Genomic DNA, 16,333 nt, shown 5'->3' on the forward strand with positions numbered 1-16,333 from the left:
GTTTTTGTGTCGACTTCATTTGCGGAAATTTACCGTTGTTGTTAATATGAGAGATGTAGTGCCTTGAAAGGTACGGGTGTTAAAATATAATTCACACCCTTGGAATGTTACTGACCAATCAGAATCATCCCTGCCGTTGGGCATGAACAATAGCACCCACAACCTCCGGTATAATGTAAGTGTGTTCGGCGAGGGTGCTCTCTGGGTCTCTCTGCTAGGGAGGGTCACAGGCAGTGGGTCAGACCACTGGCAAGAGTATCCAGGCCAGATTAGCACTAACGGAACGCGACAGCGCTGAGAAGCTTGGCGCTCCCGTGGAACAGTGGATTAAGCAGCCGCCGTAGCCGTAGCCGTAGCCGTAGCCGTAGCCGTAGCCGTAGCCGTAGCCGTAGCCGTAGCCGTAGCCGTATATAGCTGCTCAGACCAGGGGCAGCGACCTGCTCCAAGGCAGGAAGATACTGTATTGGTATTCAGTCTAGATTGGTAATGAGCGGAATGGTAAATAAGGCTTGCCACAGGTACTAATTGACCCAGGTAAAACTTCAGTCTATCTTGGCATGGGTGGAATGGATTTAGAGGCAGTGCTTGTAGGGTCTGATCTTATCTCCAATCCATACAACTGCATAGGGTGTTGTGTTGACCGCTCAGAACAAGCTATTAGGGACTGGTGTTAGCCCTACAAATATGTGTCCCAATGAGATACGGATGTTAGCTTGGATATCAACGGGTATCTTATGGGGTTCACCGCAGTCAACCCCAAATCTTGTTATCTTGCTTTAAACGTGTCACCGTCACTAGAAAACATGTGTAAGCTCCCTTTTGTTTCTGTCAGCGCCGCCGATCCGTGGAGGTTGTGAACCTTGGACTCTACTCCGAAATTCTGGTCGTAATTCGAGTAAGAGCTGAAACTGAGTTTCAGGACTTACACTCTGAAGCCATCGTTGTGGGATCCAACAATTCATTTGGCATTGAACACAATTAGTTTGAAGACTAAACACAAATGACTTAACTTTAGCTTTACATGTATTTACAGTGCGTCATGGATGTGATAATTTAGCCCAACCCTTGGGGAAAAACCCTGTTAGACATGGAGCAGGAACTAGGAATGGTGGAGAAATGGAGGAATTTCCCCTTTTATTCTCAACAGAGCACTTTATTTGTGTGATGTATTACATTTATATTTGAATTCAAGGATGGAATAAACACAGCAGACAGATATTCTTCCAGAGGAATGCTTCCAAAACCATCAGAATTCTGTCCATATTCCATAATAGTCTCACTGGCAGGTCGGGCTTGTCGTGTTGTCTGCTTTCCACGGAAAAATATAAAGGCCTGCAGGCAGGACATTGTTCGTTTTTCCTCTGTGTTATTGAATCAGGATTTCTCCTGCCCCGAGAGGCAATTCACCCTGCTATCTGTTTAATTGCACATTCAAACACACTTTATTCCCAAATATTATTCCTCATGGGTAACGCGGTCCACATTGCTGCTGCTGGGTGAACCGGTCTGCGAGGTCCAAACAGAGTGAACCCGTGCTCTGGGTGGGAGGAGGACCTCAGCTCTTCATCGTCTCCTCGTTGTGCTTTGCCCCGTTCGTCAGGACTGGAAGGAACAAAATCCCCATGCGCCACGTTAAGGATCTGCTTGGAGCCGAAGTCCCTGCTACATACAGACACTCTTGGCACAGGACAGACCTACGATCTAGTGTTTTAAAAGCTGGTTTTGGTTTGAGTTAGGTTCAATTACCTCCCTAGAGCTGTGTCTGTGATTCTACGAGATCTATCGGGATCCAAGATATCTCTACTTGTTGTGTTCCGCTGTGTTGTGTTGCAGTAAATGAAGTAAACGGCTATACTTTCCACTGAGAATCTCTTGTTCGCTGCACGTGTGTGCATGTGTGCATTAAATACATAATTCTAAAATGTTTCATCAATTAGAACTGGGAATACTTCATAATGAAGAGTTTTTTATTGAAAGCACAAGTCAATCACGATATAATCATCCTCCTATGTGTAAACCCTTGCAAATGAACGTAGTATCTTAAAATCCATTTCTACAACAGTAATGTGAACCCTTGGGATCCACAGTCAGTCAGTGAAGGACGACAGAGGTCTGGTTGGAATAAAACGCTCTGCAGAAATCATTAAAAAAATGTAGCCTGTTATCAAGAGGAGATAAGGGTTAAACATTACAAAGCAAGAAAGAGGCCCGGAATCGATCAAAACGTCTATCAACCGATCCATCCAGCCCTAATTATATAGTGTAGATCTGTGCGTAACTGCAATACAAAGTGCTTCACACGGGAAACAAGGAAACAGAACAATAGTGGAAAGGAGCAAGAGAAGAAATGCGAGAAACAGAGTGAGAGCTAAACATTGGATTGAATAGAAGGAGGAAGGGAACACACAGGACCAGACTCCTATTACTGCAAAACGAGAGCCACATGAACTCACGCTTCACTAAGGCAGCCCTCTCTGACATCAGCTGTGTGCTGGGATACTTTCTTCATGTGGATTGTGGACACTTTATTGGGCCACTAAAACAGTGGAGCACCCCACAAAGGCCAAACGAGGACAAGTCAGGTCGCTGTGAGTGTCTTTGTGCATGTGCGCGTGATTGTGTCTGTGTTTGCTTGCATGCGTGTGTGTGCGTGTGTGTTTTAATGCGTGTGCGTGTGTGTGCGCCTTTATTCTGTTGCGTGAGTCGACTCAAAACCCTGCGTTATTGGGGGCGGTGGTAAAATAAACCTCAAAAGGGTACAAGCTGTGAGCGTAACCCACATCACGGCAGCCATGACACACACACCGAGTCACTCACTTGAATCGACCCTTACATTCTACGGTGACATCACACAGATGTAGGATGATGAATGGATCACCACCACCAGTTGGTGGAGCCCGTCTGTTGCAGGATGTCGGTGTTTTTTTTTAGTGCAAGTCGGTGGTTCCGTGGACCAGCCCCCACATATTGATCGTAATGTGCGCTGCGTTGACGTTTTTGTGTCCATAAGTATGCATTTGACCCATTTTCCACCGACGGTGAGTCATGCTGACCAAACCGTCTCCACCACAGGCCTGCTTTCCGCCTCTTGGCTCCAGCCCCGCCCACCACCCCCCAAAAGCAAAACAATAATCTGGACCTTTGGTTTTTAAAATGGTTCGCAGCTGGCCCCGTTATGGTCACTCAACAGCTACTGAACCATGGAGAAGTTGGATTCTTTTGTTCTAGTTTATATTGAATATGCTATGTATACAGACTGATGTATACAGGCGATTCCTCTAAAGCTGGTTATTTACGGACTGCACATGCTGTCAGAGAGGAAGGACTCGTGTTGACACATCTTGACTGTATTAAGGCGGAAATATCCCCCCTTTCTCCCACATGACAGTGCTCAACATAATCACCCCCTGGCAAAGGCATTGATGCATGTGTTTGACGTGTGTTTAATACACATTTCAAGCAGACAAGGAGGCTTGTAGACTATGATGTGGATACTCTCCTTGGGTGTTTCAGTGGATACCTTTGGTAGCTCTCTGCCACAAAACATGACACAAAACATGGCAGCTGGATCACAGAGCTTTTCCAGTAACGCTGCCTGCATCGATCTCTTCTGACCGCAAGCTGTAATAACAGTTGTAACTATACTGACTAACAGGGCTTTTTGGATATTTGGGATTATTCGGCGACTTTCTGACATGTTTTGGGACTTATTGTGCCTTTTGAGTTAGCTTTACACCTTTTACGGCTAGCATGACTATAACGACTATTAAAAAGATTTTGGTTCCTCTCCCTGTTGGTTACAGACTATTATGAGTGTTGTGGCTATCACAAGTAGCAGATACTCTGCATGTCCCTGGAGCAGTGTGTGAATGAAGGGGTCTCGTTGAGGAGCAGAAGGAGCTGGAATGAGAGTTACCTCCCGAAAGGCTTTTCAGGAGCCCCGCTCCGCTCTGCTCTGGTCGGGAGGTATGTGGAAAGTGGCGTGTCCCAGGTGGTGGGCTGTGAATGCGCCCTACAGTATGAAACTTCCTTCACACACCTTCTGCGGTTTGTGCACAGTGTGCCCCAGCATAAATCATGCATTCATATATCTCTGATGAATTCCCTCTGGGCCCCGGAGACGACTGCTTTTGCTCACATGCTCGGAAATGGCACTGGCAGATGGGGAAAAAGGGAAAAAAAATTGAAAAGAAAAAAGGAAGTAGCAATTTCATAACGAGGCAATTTAAAAGGAACCTTTAGAAAATGAATCCAAACTGTAAACCAGGAAACAAGATGATGTTAAACGCGCATGCACACACGCATGCACACACACATGCACACACGCATGCACACACACACGACCGCACGCAGGCACGCATGCACACGCGTGCACGCAGGCACGCATGCACACGCGTGCACGCACACACACACACACGCACACGCACACGCACACACACACACACACACATACACACACACACACACACACACACACACACACACACACACACACACACACAGACAGACAGACAGACAGACAGACAGACAGACAGACAGACAGACAGACAGACAGACAGACAGACACAGACACAGACACAGACACAGACACAGACACACACACACACACACACACACACACACACACACACACACACACACACACACAGAAGCATGCATTCACAAGCATATACATGCCCAATAACACACTCAAACAGACAGAAAAGCCTGGCTATTTGGCAATTCTGCCATAACCACTTTTTTATAAGGTCTCAAAATGTTACCAATACTTTCCAACCCAGCAATCAAAACAATGTGGAAGCAGAACAGATCTAATCCGGCATGAGCCGGATATTGAAGTATTATTAGAGCAAACACTGTAATGGAATACACATAAAATAAAAATGTGCTTTCACTCTGTTGTTAGAAGTTAAGATTAGAAGGAAGGGGTGTATTACAGCACCAACTGTATTCTTTCTCCAATTGACCTTCCTGAGTTTAGACATTTAAGGGGTCATATTATGCTTTGAGGTTTTTTCCATTCCCTTCAGTGTGTGAAATAGCTTGTTTATCCATGTATAAGGTCTGCCAAGCTATGCTGTGTTCTTTTTTGAAAAAGTCTGCAGAGTCAGGATCGCTTTAACTCACTTTATTTGGTAAAGTTTTTGACTAGTTTCTATGAAGCAAAAGGAGGGGAATTGTATAGTTACACGTGGAGATACACTTAGTAGGGCATTCTAAAGGATGCATTACCTGGAGCGTTCTGGCCCTCTGGGCTATGTGTTGTGACTTATCTACTGGGCAGGCGTGGACTCAGTTATGTGCTCTGATTGGCTAAGCATGATGCTGAACTCCCGCCTCCTGGATACCCGTATGTGTCTCTATGCTGCCCTCTTGTGGCTATGTGTTGGTATTGCAAATTTGTTTGTGGCCCTGAACGTCTGAGTTTGTCGAACACCGTAGGCGCTCGTATCTCTAGAATTGGTACATGAATGAATGGCTTCTTGTATGGGCCGGACGCCTCCCTAGGCTCAGGATCCCTCCCTAGGATGGGAAAGAAGCCTCTCTAGTCGCCAAGGACATATGTGGCCTGTTGGTATGAATGTGTGAATTATGTCACAGCTACAAAGCTCAAAGTCTATGCCAAATAAAGTCCCCCACTGCCCCAGAAAACACCTCTCCTGAACGGCCTGAAACAGCTCGATTACAGAACATGCTCCTGTGACATTGTGACATCCCTAAGTCACGAAATATTAGAAAGCTAGAACATGTACCCAGCACTATGAAAAGTCCTGCTCTACTCTTGGTTTTTAAGGTGTTTTGGGTCGATCTGATTGTTCGGCCTGAATTTTAAATTCAATATCAACCGTAGCTCGAAAACGTATGGCTGAACCAAAGCCATTGATACCGGAAATATTAACAGCGGCTTGTGACTCACATGGTAAGCATTTGACCAATCACAACAAGAACCTTGAAATTAAATTGTTACACAAATTAGATTGATAGTATGACCCTTTAACTGCAGCAGAAATATTATCCCTATTTCTCAAATTATTTTCCATCTTAGGTTTCCTTAAATTCTAAAACTATTTTGCCTGGCACTCGGTTACATTTTCATCTAATTCTCAGTCCAAATCCCATGCTCAGGGGCACTCACTGTCTTGACTAAATCAACACATCCACCTTAAACCAAATGTTCCACATTGAATCATGTCAAACTGGTGGCTGAGCCCAGTGGGTTTTAGCCCGGTCATTAAGCCCACCGCCTGCACTCGTCCGCACCCCCTTCCGCGCTGGCTTTGAACAGGTGCCCTCATGTTGTTGCCATTGGTTGCAGGACTACAGGTCGGCATGTTTGGCACGGTTATGATGTGTCTAATTATGGGATGGCCTCTCCCTCTCCCTTGCTTGCTCTGTTTGCCACACTCTGGATTGGCCAAGTCGAGGTGGAAGCAGGACCACACAGACTCGAAGTCATCTCAATCTGGACCTGGATTCACAGAATGTGTGTGTGTGTGTGTGTGTGTGTGTGTGTGTGTGTGTGTGTGTGTGTGTGTGTGTGTGTGTGTGTGTGTGTGTGTGTGTGTGTGTGTGCGTGCGTGTGTGTGTGTGCGTGTGTGTGTGTGTGTGTTTGTGTGTGTGTGTGTGTGTGTGTGTGTGTGTGTGCGTGTGTGCGTGTATGTGTGTGTGTGTAGGTGTGTGTATGTTTGTGTTTGGTTTGGTGTGTGTGTCTGTGTGTTCATGTGTGTTTGTGTTTGTGTGTGTGTGTGTGTGTGTGTGTGTGTGTGTGTGTGTGTGTGTGTGTGTGTGTGTGTGTGTGTGTGTGTGTGTGTGTGTGTGTGTGTGTGTGTGTGTGTGTGTGTATCTGTGTGTGAGAGAGAGAGAATGATAGAGAATAAGACTGTGTGTGAGTTTCATTGCATGAGGCAGTTTACAGTATATGCCTATGTTGGTACGAACCACTCTTTCAGGCATACACACACACACACACACACACACACACACACACACACACACACACACACACACACACCACACACAAACACAAACACACATGAACACACAGACACACACACACACACACACACACACACACACACACACACACACACACTCACACACACACACACACACACACACACACACACACACACACACACACACACACACACACACACACACACACACACATACACACACACACACACACACACACGTACACACACACACACACACACACACACGTACACGTACACATACTCACAAATACACCCCACACCCACACACACAGTCCGGCTGGTTCCTGAGTGAGTCTCCAGTGCATCGCTGGGCCTTATGTTGGCTTCCTAGGAGAGATTTATGTCGGGAGTTAGGAGAGTCAGAGGAAACTATGAGACTAGCATCCCAGAATGACGAGAGCAGAATTACTAGGCCACACACACACACAGACACACGGGTACACACACACAGACAGAAACAGACACAGACACACACACACACACACACAGACACACACACGCAGACACAGACGCACACATGCGCACACAGACATGCACACACATAGACACACACACACACACACACACACACACACACACACACACACACACACACACACACACACACACACACGTGTGTCAGTGCCTGGGTCCTTGACCCTGGAGGGTGAAGGAGCCTCCAGTTGGACCTGGCCTCCCGGCCCAGGCTCAAGCAGGCCCCGGTCTGGAGGTGTGCTCTGTAAACGTCAGCGGGGATGCCTGGAGACCGGGGGAGGGGGGGGGAGGGGGGGGGGATTTCTCCCTCCTTTTATTTGAATATACCAGGTGCTGCCCTTGGAAGAGCATTCCATCCCAAGACGAAACCTGCGCTTTAAAACAAAAAAAATCCAAGCGGCAATCTGCAAATTCAGACAGCTTTTACAACGTTTTTTTCTTCTCTTTCTCCGTCGACTTCTTCTTTCTACATGGTAGACACGCTCTGTTTTCCCCGCAGCTGTGAGTGTTGTTTAGAGGGAGGCACTCGAACTCAGTCAACATGTTGAATGGCTCTCAGGACGGGTTTCACACTCAGAGCAGCACTTCCAGAGTTGGACCTTCCAGTGGTGGGTCCTCAAGCGTGTCTTTCCTTTCTTCTTTTCTTTCTCGAACAAAACACGACATTGCTTCATCTCGCAGAGGACTGCAGCCACAGGACTGTGGCTGCATGAGCATTCTGTCTCTCTGACTCTCTCGCTCATCTTCTCTTATATGAGCTATCTTCCTCTCTCTCTCTCTCTCTCTCTCTCTCTCTCTCTCTCTCTCCCCCTCTCTCTCTCTCTCTCTCTCTCTCTCTCTCTCTCTCTCTATCTCTCTCTCTCTCTCGTTCTCATCATTTCTCCTTCTTCCTCTCTCTCTAGCTCTCATCATCTCCCCCTCTACCTTATTCTGTCTCTCATGCTCTCTCTCCTTTGCTAAATGATCCGGTTCCCAGTGTTTCCTTCCAAAACCCATTCTTATTTATGGGTTTCATGCCAATCGCAGCAGACCAGAAAGGGAATGGGATCACCATAATTGCCTCGAAACCAAAACAACTTCAACGGCCAATGTAATGTCAGTCAAATTCATTGTAACTGGCAAAAACTAAATCTGATATCTTGGTCAAAAGTATGCTGCTACAAATTCGCATAATTTGGTAAAAAAAAAAGATGTGTACAATGTAGCCAGAATTTTGGAGTCAGACAGATATTGTGGGCCACACACACACACACACACACACAAGGCAACTTTATTGATATAGCACTTTTCATACACAAGGCAGACTCAAAGTGCTTCACATCTAAACATTGCAATACAATAAAATAAAATAATAGATAAGTAAAAGAAAACATATGCAAAGAAATGAGTAAAATAGAAAGTGCAACGTATTTAAGATCAGATCAACAGTCTCTCTGGTACCCACGTCGGGACTCCAACCCGACCTAAATGAACTTCGTACTTTCTCTGGGACTCCAACCCGGATTCTAGTCAATTTCTATTCTAGGCTAAGACTCTATTCTAAGACTCTAACCCAGATTCTAGGACTCTAACCCAGACACACGTCGGGACTCTAGCTACGAACCAAAGGCCTTATACTGGGACTCCAACCCAGACAGACGTCGGGACTCTAACCCAGACAGAACTCAGGTCTTTCTCTGGGACTCCAACCCGACCTAAAGGAACTCGGTCCTTTCTCTGGGACTCCAACCCAGATTCTAGGACTCTAACCCAGACAGAACTTGGGTCTCAAACTTTTATCCTTTCTCTCTGGTATCAGATCATGTATCTTTCTGGTAAAAATAGAAAATAAAGGGAAATTCGAAAAAGAAGAAAATGTAAAAATGCAATGTATTTAAGAAAGCTAAAGCAAACATAAAGGTCTTCAATCTTGTTTTAAAGGTGCTCAGAGTTGGGTAAACCCTTAAATCCTCAGGGAGTTTATTCCAGCTATTTGTTGCATAGTAACTAATTCCTGCTTTTCCATGTTTCGTGTTTACTCTGGGGATAATTAACAGATTGGTCTCAGAAGATCTTATTGTTCTAGAAGGCTTATGTAGTGGAAGCATATCAGTTAAATATTTTGGGCCTAAACCATGTAGGGATTTATAGGTTAGCAACATGATTTTAAAATCAATTCTCTGACCTACAGGAAGCCAATGTAACGATTTAAGAATTGGTGTAATGCGTTCAGATTTTTTGGTCTTTGTTAGAACTCTAGCAGCAGCATTTTGAACAAGCTGAAGCTTCCTTAGAGTTTGTTTTGGGAGACCTGTAAGGAGACCATTGCAGTAATCAAGCTTACTAGTGATAAAGGCATGTATACGTTTTTGTAAGTCTTCGGTGGACATGAGCCCTCTAAGTCTTGCTACATTTTTAAGGTGATAATATGCAGATTTTCCAACTGATTGGATGTGACTGTCGAAATGTAAATCAGAATCCATAGATAACCCGTAGATTTCTGCCTTTGATTGAGGTTTTCAGGGACAGAGATTGAATGTGTTGGGTTACTTTAAGCCTTTCCGTTTTAGCACCAAATACAATTATCTCTGTTTTGTCCTCATTTAGTTGAAGGAAATTTCGGCACATCCAGTCTTTCACTTGCTCAATACACTGGCACAGCAGATCTATGGCCCGATAGTCATTTGGTGATAGCGATACATAGATTTGCGTGTCATCAGCATAGCAATGATGGTCAATATTGTTATTTTGCATGATTTGCCCTAGTGGGAGCATGCAGATGTTGAATGAAGAGGGTCCTAAGATCGAACCTTGTGGGACTCGAAACAAAGTATTTCCTATTTTGTAGGTAGGACCTGATCCAATTTAAGACTGTGCCTGAAAGCCCCACCCAGCACTGAGGTCTAGTAGCATTAGTATTGAGGTTTTGCTAGAGTCTGTGTTAAGACGGATGTCATTTACAACTTTAATAAGGGCGGTCTCAGTGCTGTGCAGGGGTCGAAGTTGCTGGAGGACAACTTTCTCAATGATTTTACTTATGAAGGGTAGATTTGATGAACCGCACCTATGAAGTGACATGGAATGGCTCCTTGTCCAAACCCTGCACGTTTAAAACTGGTGTCCCTCAAGGCTCTGTACTGGGGCCTCTTCTGTTCTCCCTCTATACCAGATCTCTGGGCTCTGTTATTACATCACACGGCTTTTCCTATCACTGCTATGCTGACGACATTGTTTATCCAGATCTACATGCATCAAAAAACGTGTAGTTGGGAGGGGCTGTCTCTATCAGAACGGTTGCAAAATCATTAACTAAAAATGATTTGTTATTAAGAGACCTAACATTAAGTAGACCCATCCTGATGGTGTTGTTGATAGGCTTTAAGGTTTTTGATTTTAGAGGCAATAGGTATGAGATTTGTGAGGTTAGCAGTGTGTCTACGGCTGAACCCTTTTTTGTCTGCACTGTATCCTGGAGGAGTCCCTTGCATTTTCTAATGCTGCTAGTCTCGTTTCAAATAAAGACACCAAAATGTATTGTTGAATCGAGCGATGGAGGACGACGGAAACAAACTATATATTGTTATGTATTATGATCATGAAATAAAATAAAATAAAGTAGATCTGAACGATGAATTAAGTAGTTTTTTCCAATGCCTAGCGGAGCTTCGGGAAACATAACCTCTCTCTCTGCTGCCTCTTATCAACCTTCAAATAAATAACAATTTATTTTATGTTTTATTTTGTAAATAGCATTTCTTAATAATGATTATTTAAATGTGGTAAAGGGATAATGAATACAAGTTATATTATTTATGTCAAAAGGCCGTCTGAGAAAGCAGAACAGGTGGTTTGCAAAGCAGTGCAGTCCAAGTAGGTCATATACCCCTTAACAGGACAACAGCGCCATCTAGTGAGAAACTCCATACACTGCGACCATCTGCTGCTCTCCATTAACACAAATTATCTACGTTTTTCCATTTACAGGACTATTAAGAAAATAGTTGACTATATATGTAGGAGGAGAAATCGCCATTGACAATAAAACCTATTTGTATCCAAATTCACACAATCACTGATAGGCAACGCACACACACACACACACACACACACACACACACACACACACACACACACACACACACACACACACACACACACACACACACACGCACACACGCACACACGCACACACGGACACATGCACACACGCGTACACGGACACACACACACACACACACACACACACACACACACACACACACACACACACACACACACACACACACACACACACACACACACACAATTACACACACTTAACATTTAACTCTTGAGACATAACAATGTAGTCGCTAAGAGGGTTTCATACAGATGAAGTACACTGATATCATGTACTGTACATGATATCAGTCAGACAAAGCGATCAGCTTGCGGATCTGCCTGGGTGGAAACGAAGGCAAGGGTGCCATATGCGCATGCGCAAAGCCACATGGCTTTACGGTATCTAGGAGGTGGCTGGAGATGATGTTCTTGTTTGGCCGGCCAGGACCATATGCAATATCTTAACATAGATGTAATTCTTCTTGCCTTGCAGAGTTGTTTTGCCAAAATCAGCATTTGATGTCTGCTTGCAGGCTACATGCTGTGGTGTATGACATAATCTATTTTTAGAGATATTATACAAAAGTTGACTGAACACGGTGACTGAACAGTGGGAATCATATTGCACCGGATGTCATTACAGGCTTTTGAGTAGCGCGGAGGTACGTACACGCCTTTTTCCATCAAAGTTTAATTGAATTGTGTGTGAGGTTTAATGTTCACCGGAGGCTCTTCTCATTCATCTGTTGGGGGTGGATTCACGTGTAGCTGATCCTCTGGGTGTAATCGGTGCCCCGTGTCCTTTTCAGTTCTGCCAAATAACATATAGGCCTGTTCTAATAACTATTACATCTTAAGATTACATCCAAACCTAGCCTGCTGTTTATGTTTGTATTTCCTAACTGTCGATAGAACAAGTTTCCGTCCTCATCCTCTCCCTTTAGGGTCTGATGGCGACGCGCACATACACTCACCGCCGCGCTCCCCTTTTCTGAGAGCGAACGCGGTTTTTTTTTTCTCGTATTTTTCTGTGGATCCTTGCCTTAGCCTAAGTGAAGATTAAATAGTCTTATATTGTGTTTATATTTCAGTGTGTTCTCTAGTTTTGCATTAATTATTGACAGTTTTTCCCCTGACCATGGCTGCATGGTTTTCCGAGCACAGACTAGGCCATACCGAATATGTGCGATATTTATCATATTGGATGTAGCGCTGCGCATTGCGAGTTCGGGTCGCGCCACATTTGCAGCCTACTTAGACCTAAGCTTGTACATTGAATTGAGTTTAAGCCTCTTTTGACCGCTTCGCGCGAAACCTGCTGACGCATACGGTACCAGCTCTTTGTGTGTTCGCGCATGTTTCCAGTGGGGCGCCCGTGGGCAAACCGTTATACAGTGAGCGGTTCACCCCTCCACGCTGTCTATATCTTTTTCACCCTAGGTACAGGAAACAAATCGGAACACATTCTACATGCCGGATGTCCGAGCGCCTGTGTGTGTGTGTGTGTGTGTGTGTGTGTGTGTGTGTGTGTGTGTGTGTGTGTGTGTGGGGGGGGGGGGGGGGGGGGGAGGTTCAGAGAGGGAGAGGGAGAGAGGGGGTGTTGTTTTAAGTTCTTGAAAAGAATTTCAGTGCTCACTCCAAAGCTATGTTAGAAAAGTTTGATGAGTGACGTGAGTCTGGTGGACGAGCTACAAAAACACCATCAATAATTGAGCGAAGAACTGAGATGTTTGTACTGAATTAATAATAGATTGATACACACAGGGACTGATCAGGCCAATTTAGTCCTTTAAGCCTCTCACAGAGGCTCCCTTTATCTAACCACCTTTCTCTCTCTCTCTCTCTCTCTCTCTCTCTCTCTCTCCCCCTCTCTCCCTCGATTCACCCTCTCTCTCTCCCTCCACCCTTCTCTTTCTCCCCTTCTCTCCATCCATCCACCCCTCTCTTACTCTCTCCCTCCGTCCATCCTCTCTCTCTCTCTCTCTCTCTCTCTCGCTCCCTCTCTCTCTCTCGCTCCCTCTCTCTCGCTCTCTCTCTCTCCCTCCCCATCCCCCTTGCTCTCTCCTGCTCTCTCTTGCTCTCTCTGCTTTCACTTGATAATGTCGGTTGTAATTACAGAGGGACTAATGTCATTACTCAATATCACCATTCCTCCCCTAATGTGTATCACATGCCGTGCATTAACCCGTGCGACTGCGACTGTCAGTGACCAGGATCAACAGGAACCTATTTTGCAAGATGTGTGCGGTTCAACGTTGCCATCCATCTCTGCTATAGTCGCAGGTTGTAGGCAGTGGCGATGAGATGAAAGCGTACAAGAAACAGGAGATCTGGGAGTAACCTCAGGAGGCTAATTATACTCCCCCTTTAATGATGATGACCCACACTTGCCCACACTGCCACCGTTTTTAGAGTAGGAGAGCGAGCGGTGATTGCATAGTAGGACTCAATGTTAGTGGACACAGACACATATTACAGACACACAGACATACACACACACACACACACACACACACACACACACACACGCACATGCACACACACACACACACACACACACACACACACACACACACACACACACACACACACACACACACACACACACACACAAACACACTATCCGGAGACCCTCAAGATCTTTTGATGATTGACTCTAACCCCCTCTTTCTCTCTTTCTCTTTCATTCTCTCTTTCTTTCTCTCTTGCTCTTTCTTTCTCTCTATCTCTTTCATTCTTTATTTTTCTCTGCAGTGTAATCAAGATGGAAGTTGCAGCACATTTTGTGAATGACTCTGTAGAATTCTACAAATGGAGCCTTACTATATCAGGTAAACATACAAGTCATACAAGAAGGTGTGTATGCTATAGTCATAGATGTATAGCAGGTTCACTTTAGTTGTAAAAAACGATCATCATGTAACCTATCGTCATATTTGATTCCCTGTAAACCGAACTTGGCTGGCCTAGTTTTTCCAACGCTACCTTCTACTTTTGTATTGCCTTGCAATGAGGAGTCACACGTCTTCAGTATTATTAATCGCCTTGAACATATGTTTCAGCACCTAGCATTGTGGTCGGCTTATAACATTGTACGTTATAGCCTATAAAACAACAACAGGGATTCCTCATAGCCCTTTCTTCAAACGGGACCCATTTTGATGTTGACACACTGTAACCCCCCTCTCTCCCCGCAGACAAAAGGGTCGAAAAATGGCCCATGATGTCATCGCCCCTCCCGACGCTGGCCATCAGCTGCCTGTACCTGCTCTTCCTGTGGGCGGGACCTAGATACATGCAGGACCGGCAGCCATTCGTCCTTAGGAAGACCCTTATAGTCTACAACTTCAGCATGGTGGTCCTCAACTTCTATATCGCCAAAGAGGTATGGCGTTTGTCACAGTAAGGGGCGCTTAACTACTAGCCTCGTGAGACCATTGAGATATTCAAGTTGTCGTTGATTTCCTAATATGGCTGTAGCCTTACGTTATTCAAAGAGATACAAGCCCGTTAGCATGAGGCTTTTGCTCTCCTAAAACCCAAAAATATTTAAATTTAATAACCTAATCTGACCTTGTTCTTCTTTTGATTGACTACAGAACATAATCTGTCAATCAAGTGGATGAATAAAGCAACATCTTGACTTCAATTTATTGAATTTTTTTATTTTTAATCAATCTATCTTCTATTAAATTAAGCACGTTAGAATCTCACAATACTCAACTAAGGCTTTCAGTAATCTACTGTAAAATGTAAGCGTTGCAAGATTTCTCTGGGCATGGGTGAACTGTATTGTCAACGCAACTCAGAATAAACTCAAAAAGATGATTACAATATAGGGTTAAAAATAAATATAGTCTCTGCAGAGTGGCTACACAACATGACAAACACAGAAAAGTGGAAGTGCTGTAGTGAGCCCCGAACAGTAGGCACACTCCAGTGTTAAACTAGGGAAACTTCCTTGAGGGCACCGCTGCAGACAGGGATGCCACAACTCCTTACGGCAGTCTCAGGAGGTACTTGACGCGCCTTGACTCCGGGACAGGGACTCAGAAGCAAAACTCGGCAGTATGTTTAAACTAAAAACACTTTGCTAGAAAATGGTAACAAAAACGCTCTCATGGAGGAATACAAAACTATAACAAAAGGTACTCGCTAAGGAGGATACAAAAACACAATTAAATGCAGTAGTATCTGCAAGTATCTGGGCACAAAAACGAGCAAATACTGAGGCTTGACAACACCCAGGGGGACGCAAGACAAACTGACATTAGACAAAGGGAAACAAGGGCTATTTATACATGAGGGAGGGGAACACAGGTGAGACTAATCAGGAACCGGGTAGGCAATCACAGTGGAGGAAGTCAAGTGCCTGAAACGAGAGGGAAAAGGGAACTACAAAATAAAACAGGAAGTGAACGACAAGACATGAGTGATTTTAACTTGACATGAAAATGCTCGACAGAATTGACAAACTCTGCGTGACATGACAGTACTTTGTGGTATTGCTGCGTTTTGAGTCCGCTAAGGCCGTCTCAGTTCCCCTCAGGGGCGATAAGCACGGTATAAACAGTGAAATTGTACTGTATCTAACCCTATAGATACAGTAACTAAGGGGTCACAGTGGCTTAGTGTCTTGCGAACAACATGTCTCAAGGACATTTCCATTACAATGTACAGAATCCTCATGGGTGTCATGTCCAGACTCATTTCGCCCCAGACCACACTCGTTTTTTGATTGACAATTTTCCAGTAAACGTATACTGTGCAGCCCCATTTCC

At 44.8% G+C, this 16,333-nt stretch overlaps 1 protein-coding gene across 1 annotated transcript in view; it reads left to right on the top strand.

Annotated features, from left to right (window-relative positions):
• Positions 1–11,931: 11,931 nt before the first annotated feature.
• Positions 11,932–16,333, top strand: part of LOC132449785 (elongation of very long chain fatty acids protein 4-like) — an 8,697-nt gene continuing 4,295 nt past the window's right edge. Inside the window, exons 1-3 of the mRNA XM_060041602.1 lie at positions 11,932–12,214; positions 14,307–14,383; positions 14,750–14,937. Coding sequence (XP_059897585.1) covers positions 14,317–14,383; positions 14,750–14,937 — 255 coding nt within the window. The 5' untranslated portion in view covers positions 11,932–12,214; positions 14,307–14,316. The remainder of the gene's footprint in view (positions 12,215–14,306; positions 14,384–14,749; positions 14,938–16,333) is intronic.

This window comes from Gadus macrocephalus, chromosome 21 (assembly GCF_031168955.1).
Source record: "Gadus macrocephalus chromosome 21, ASM3116895v1".
NCBI classification, from domain to species: Eukaryota; Metazoa; Chordata; class Actinopteri; order Gadiformes; family Gadidae; genus Gadus; species Gadus macrocephalus.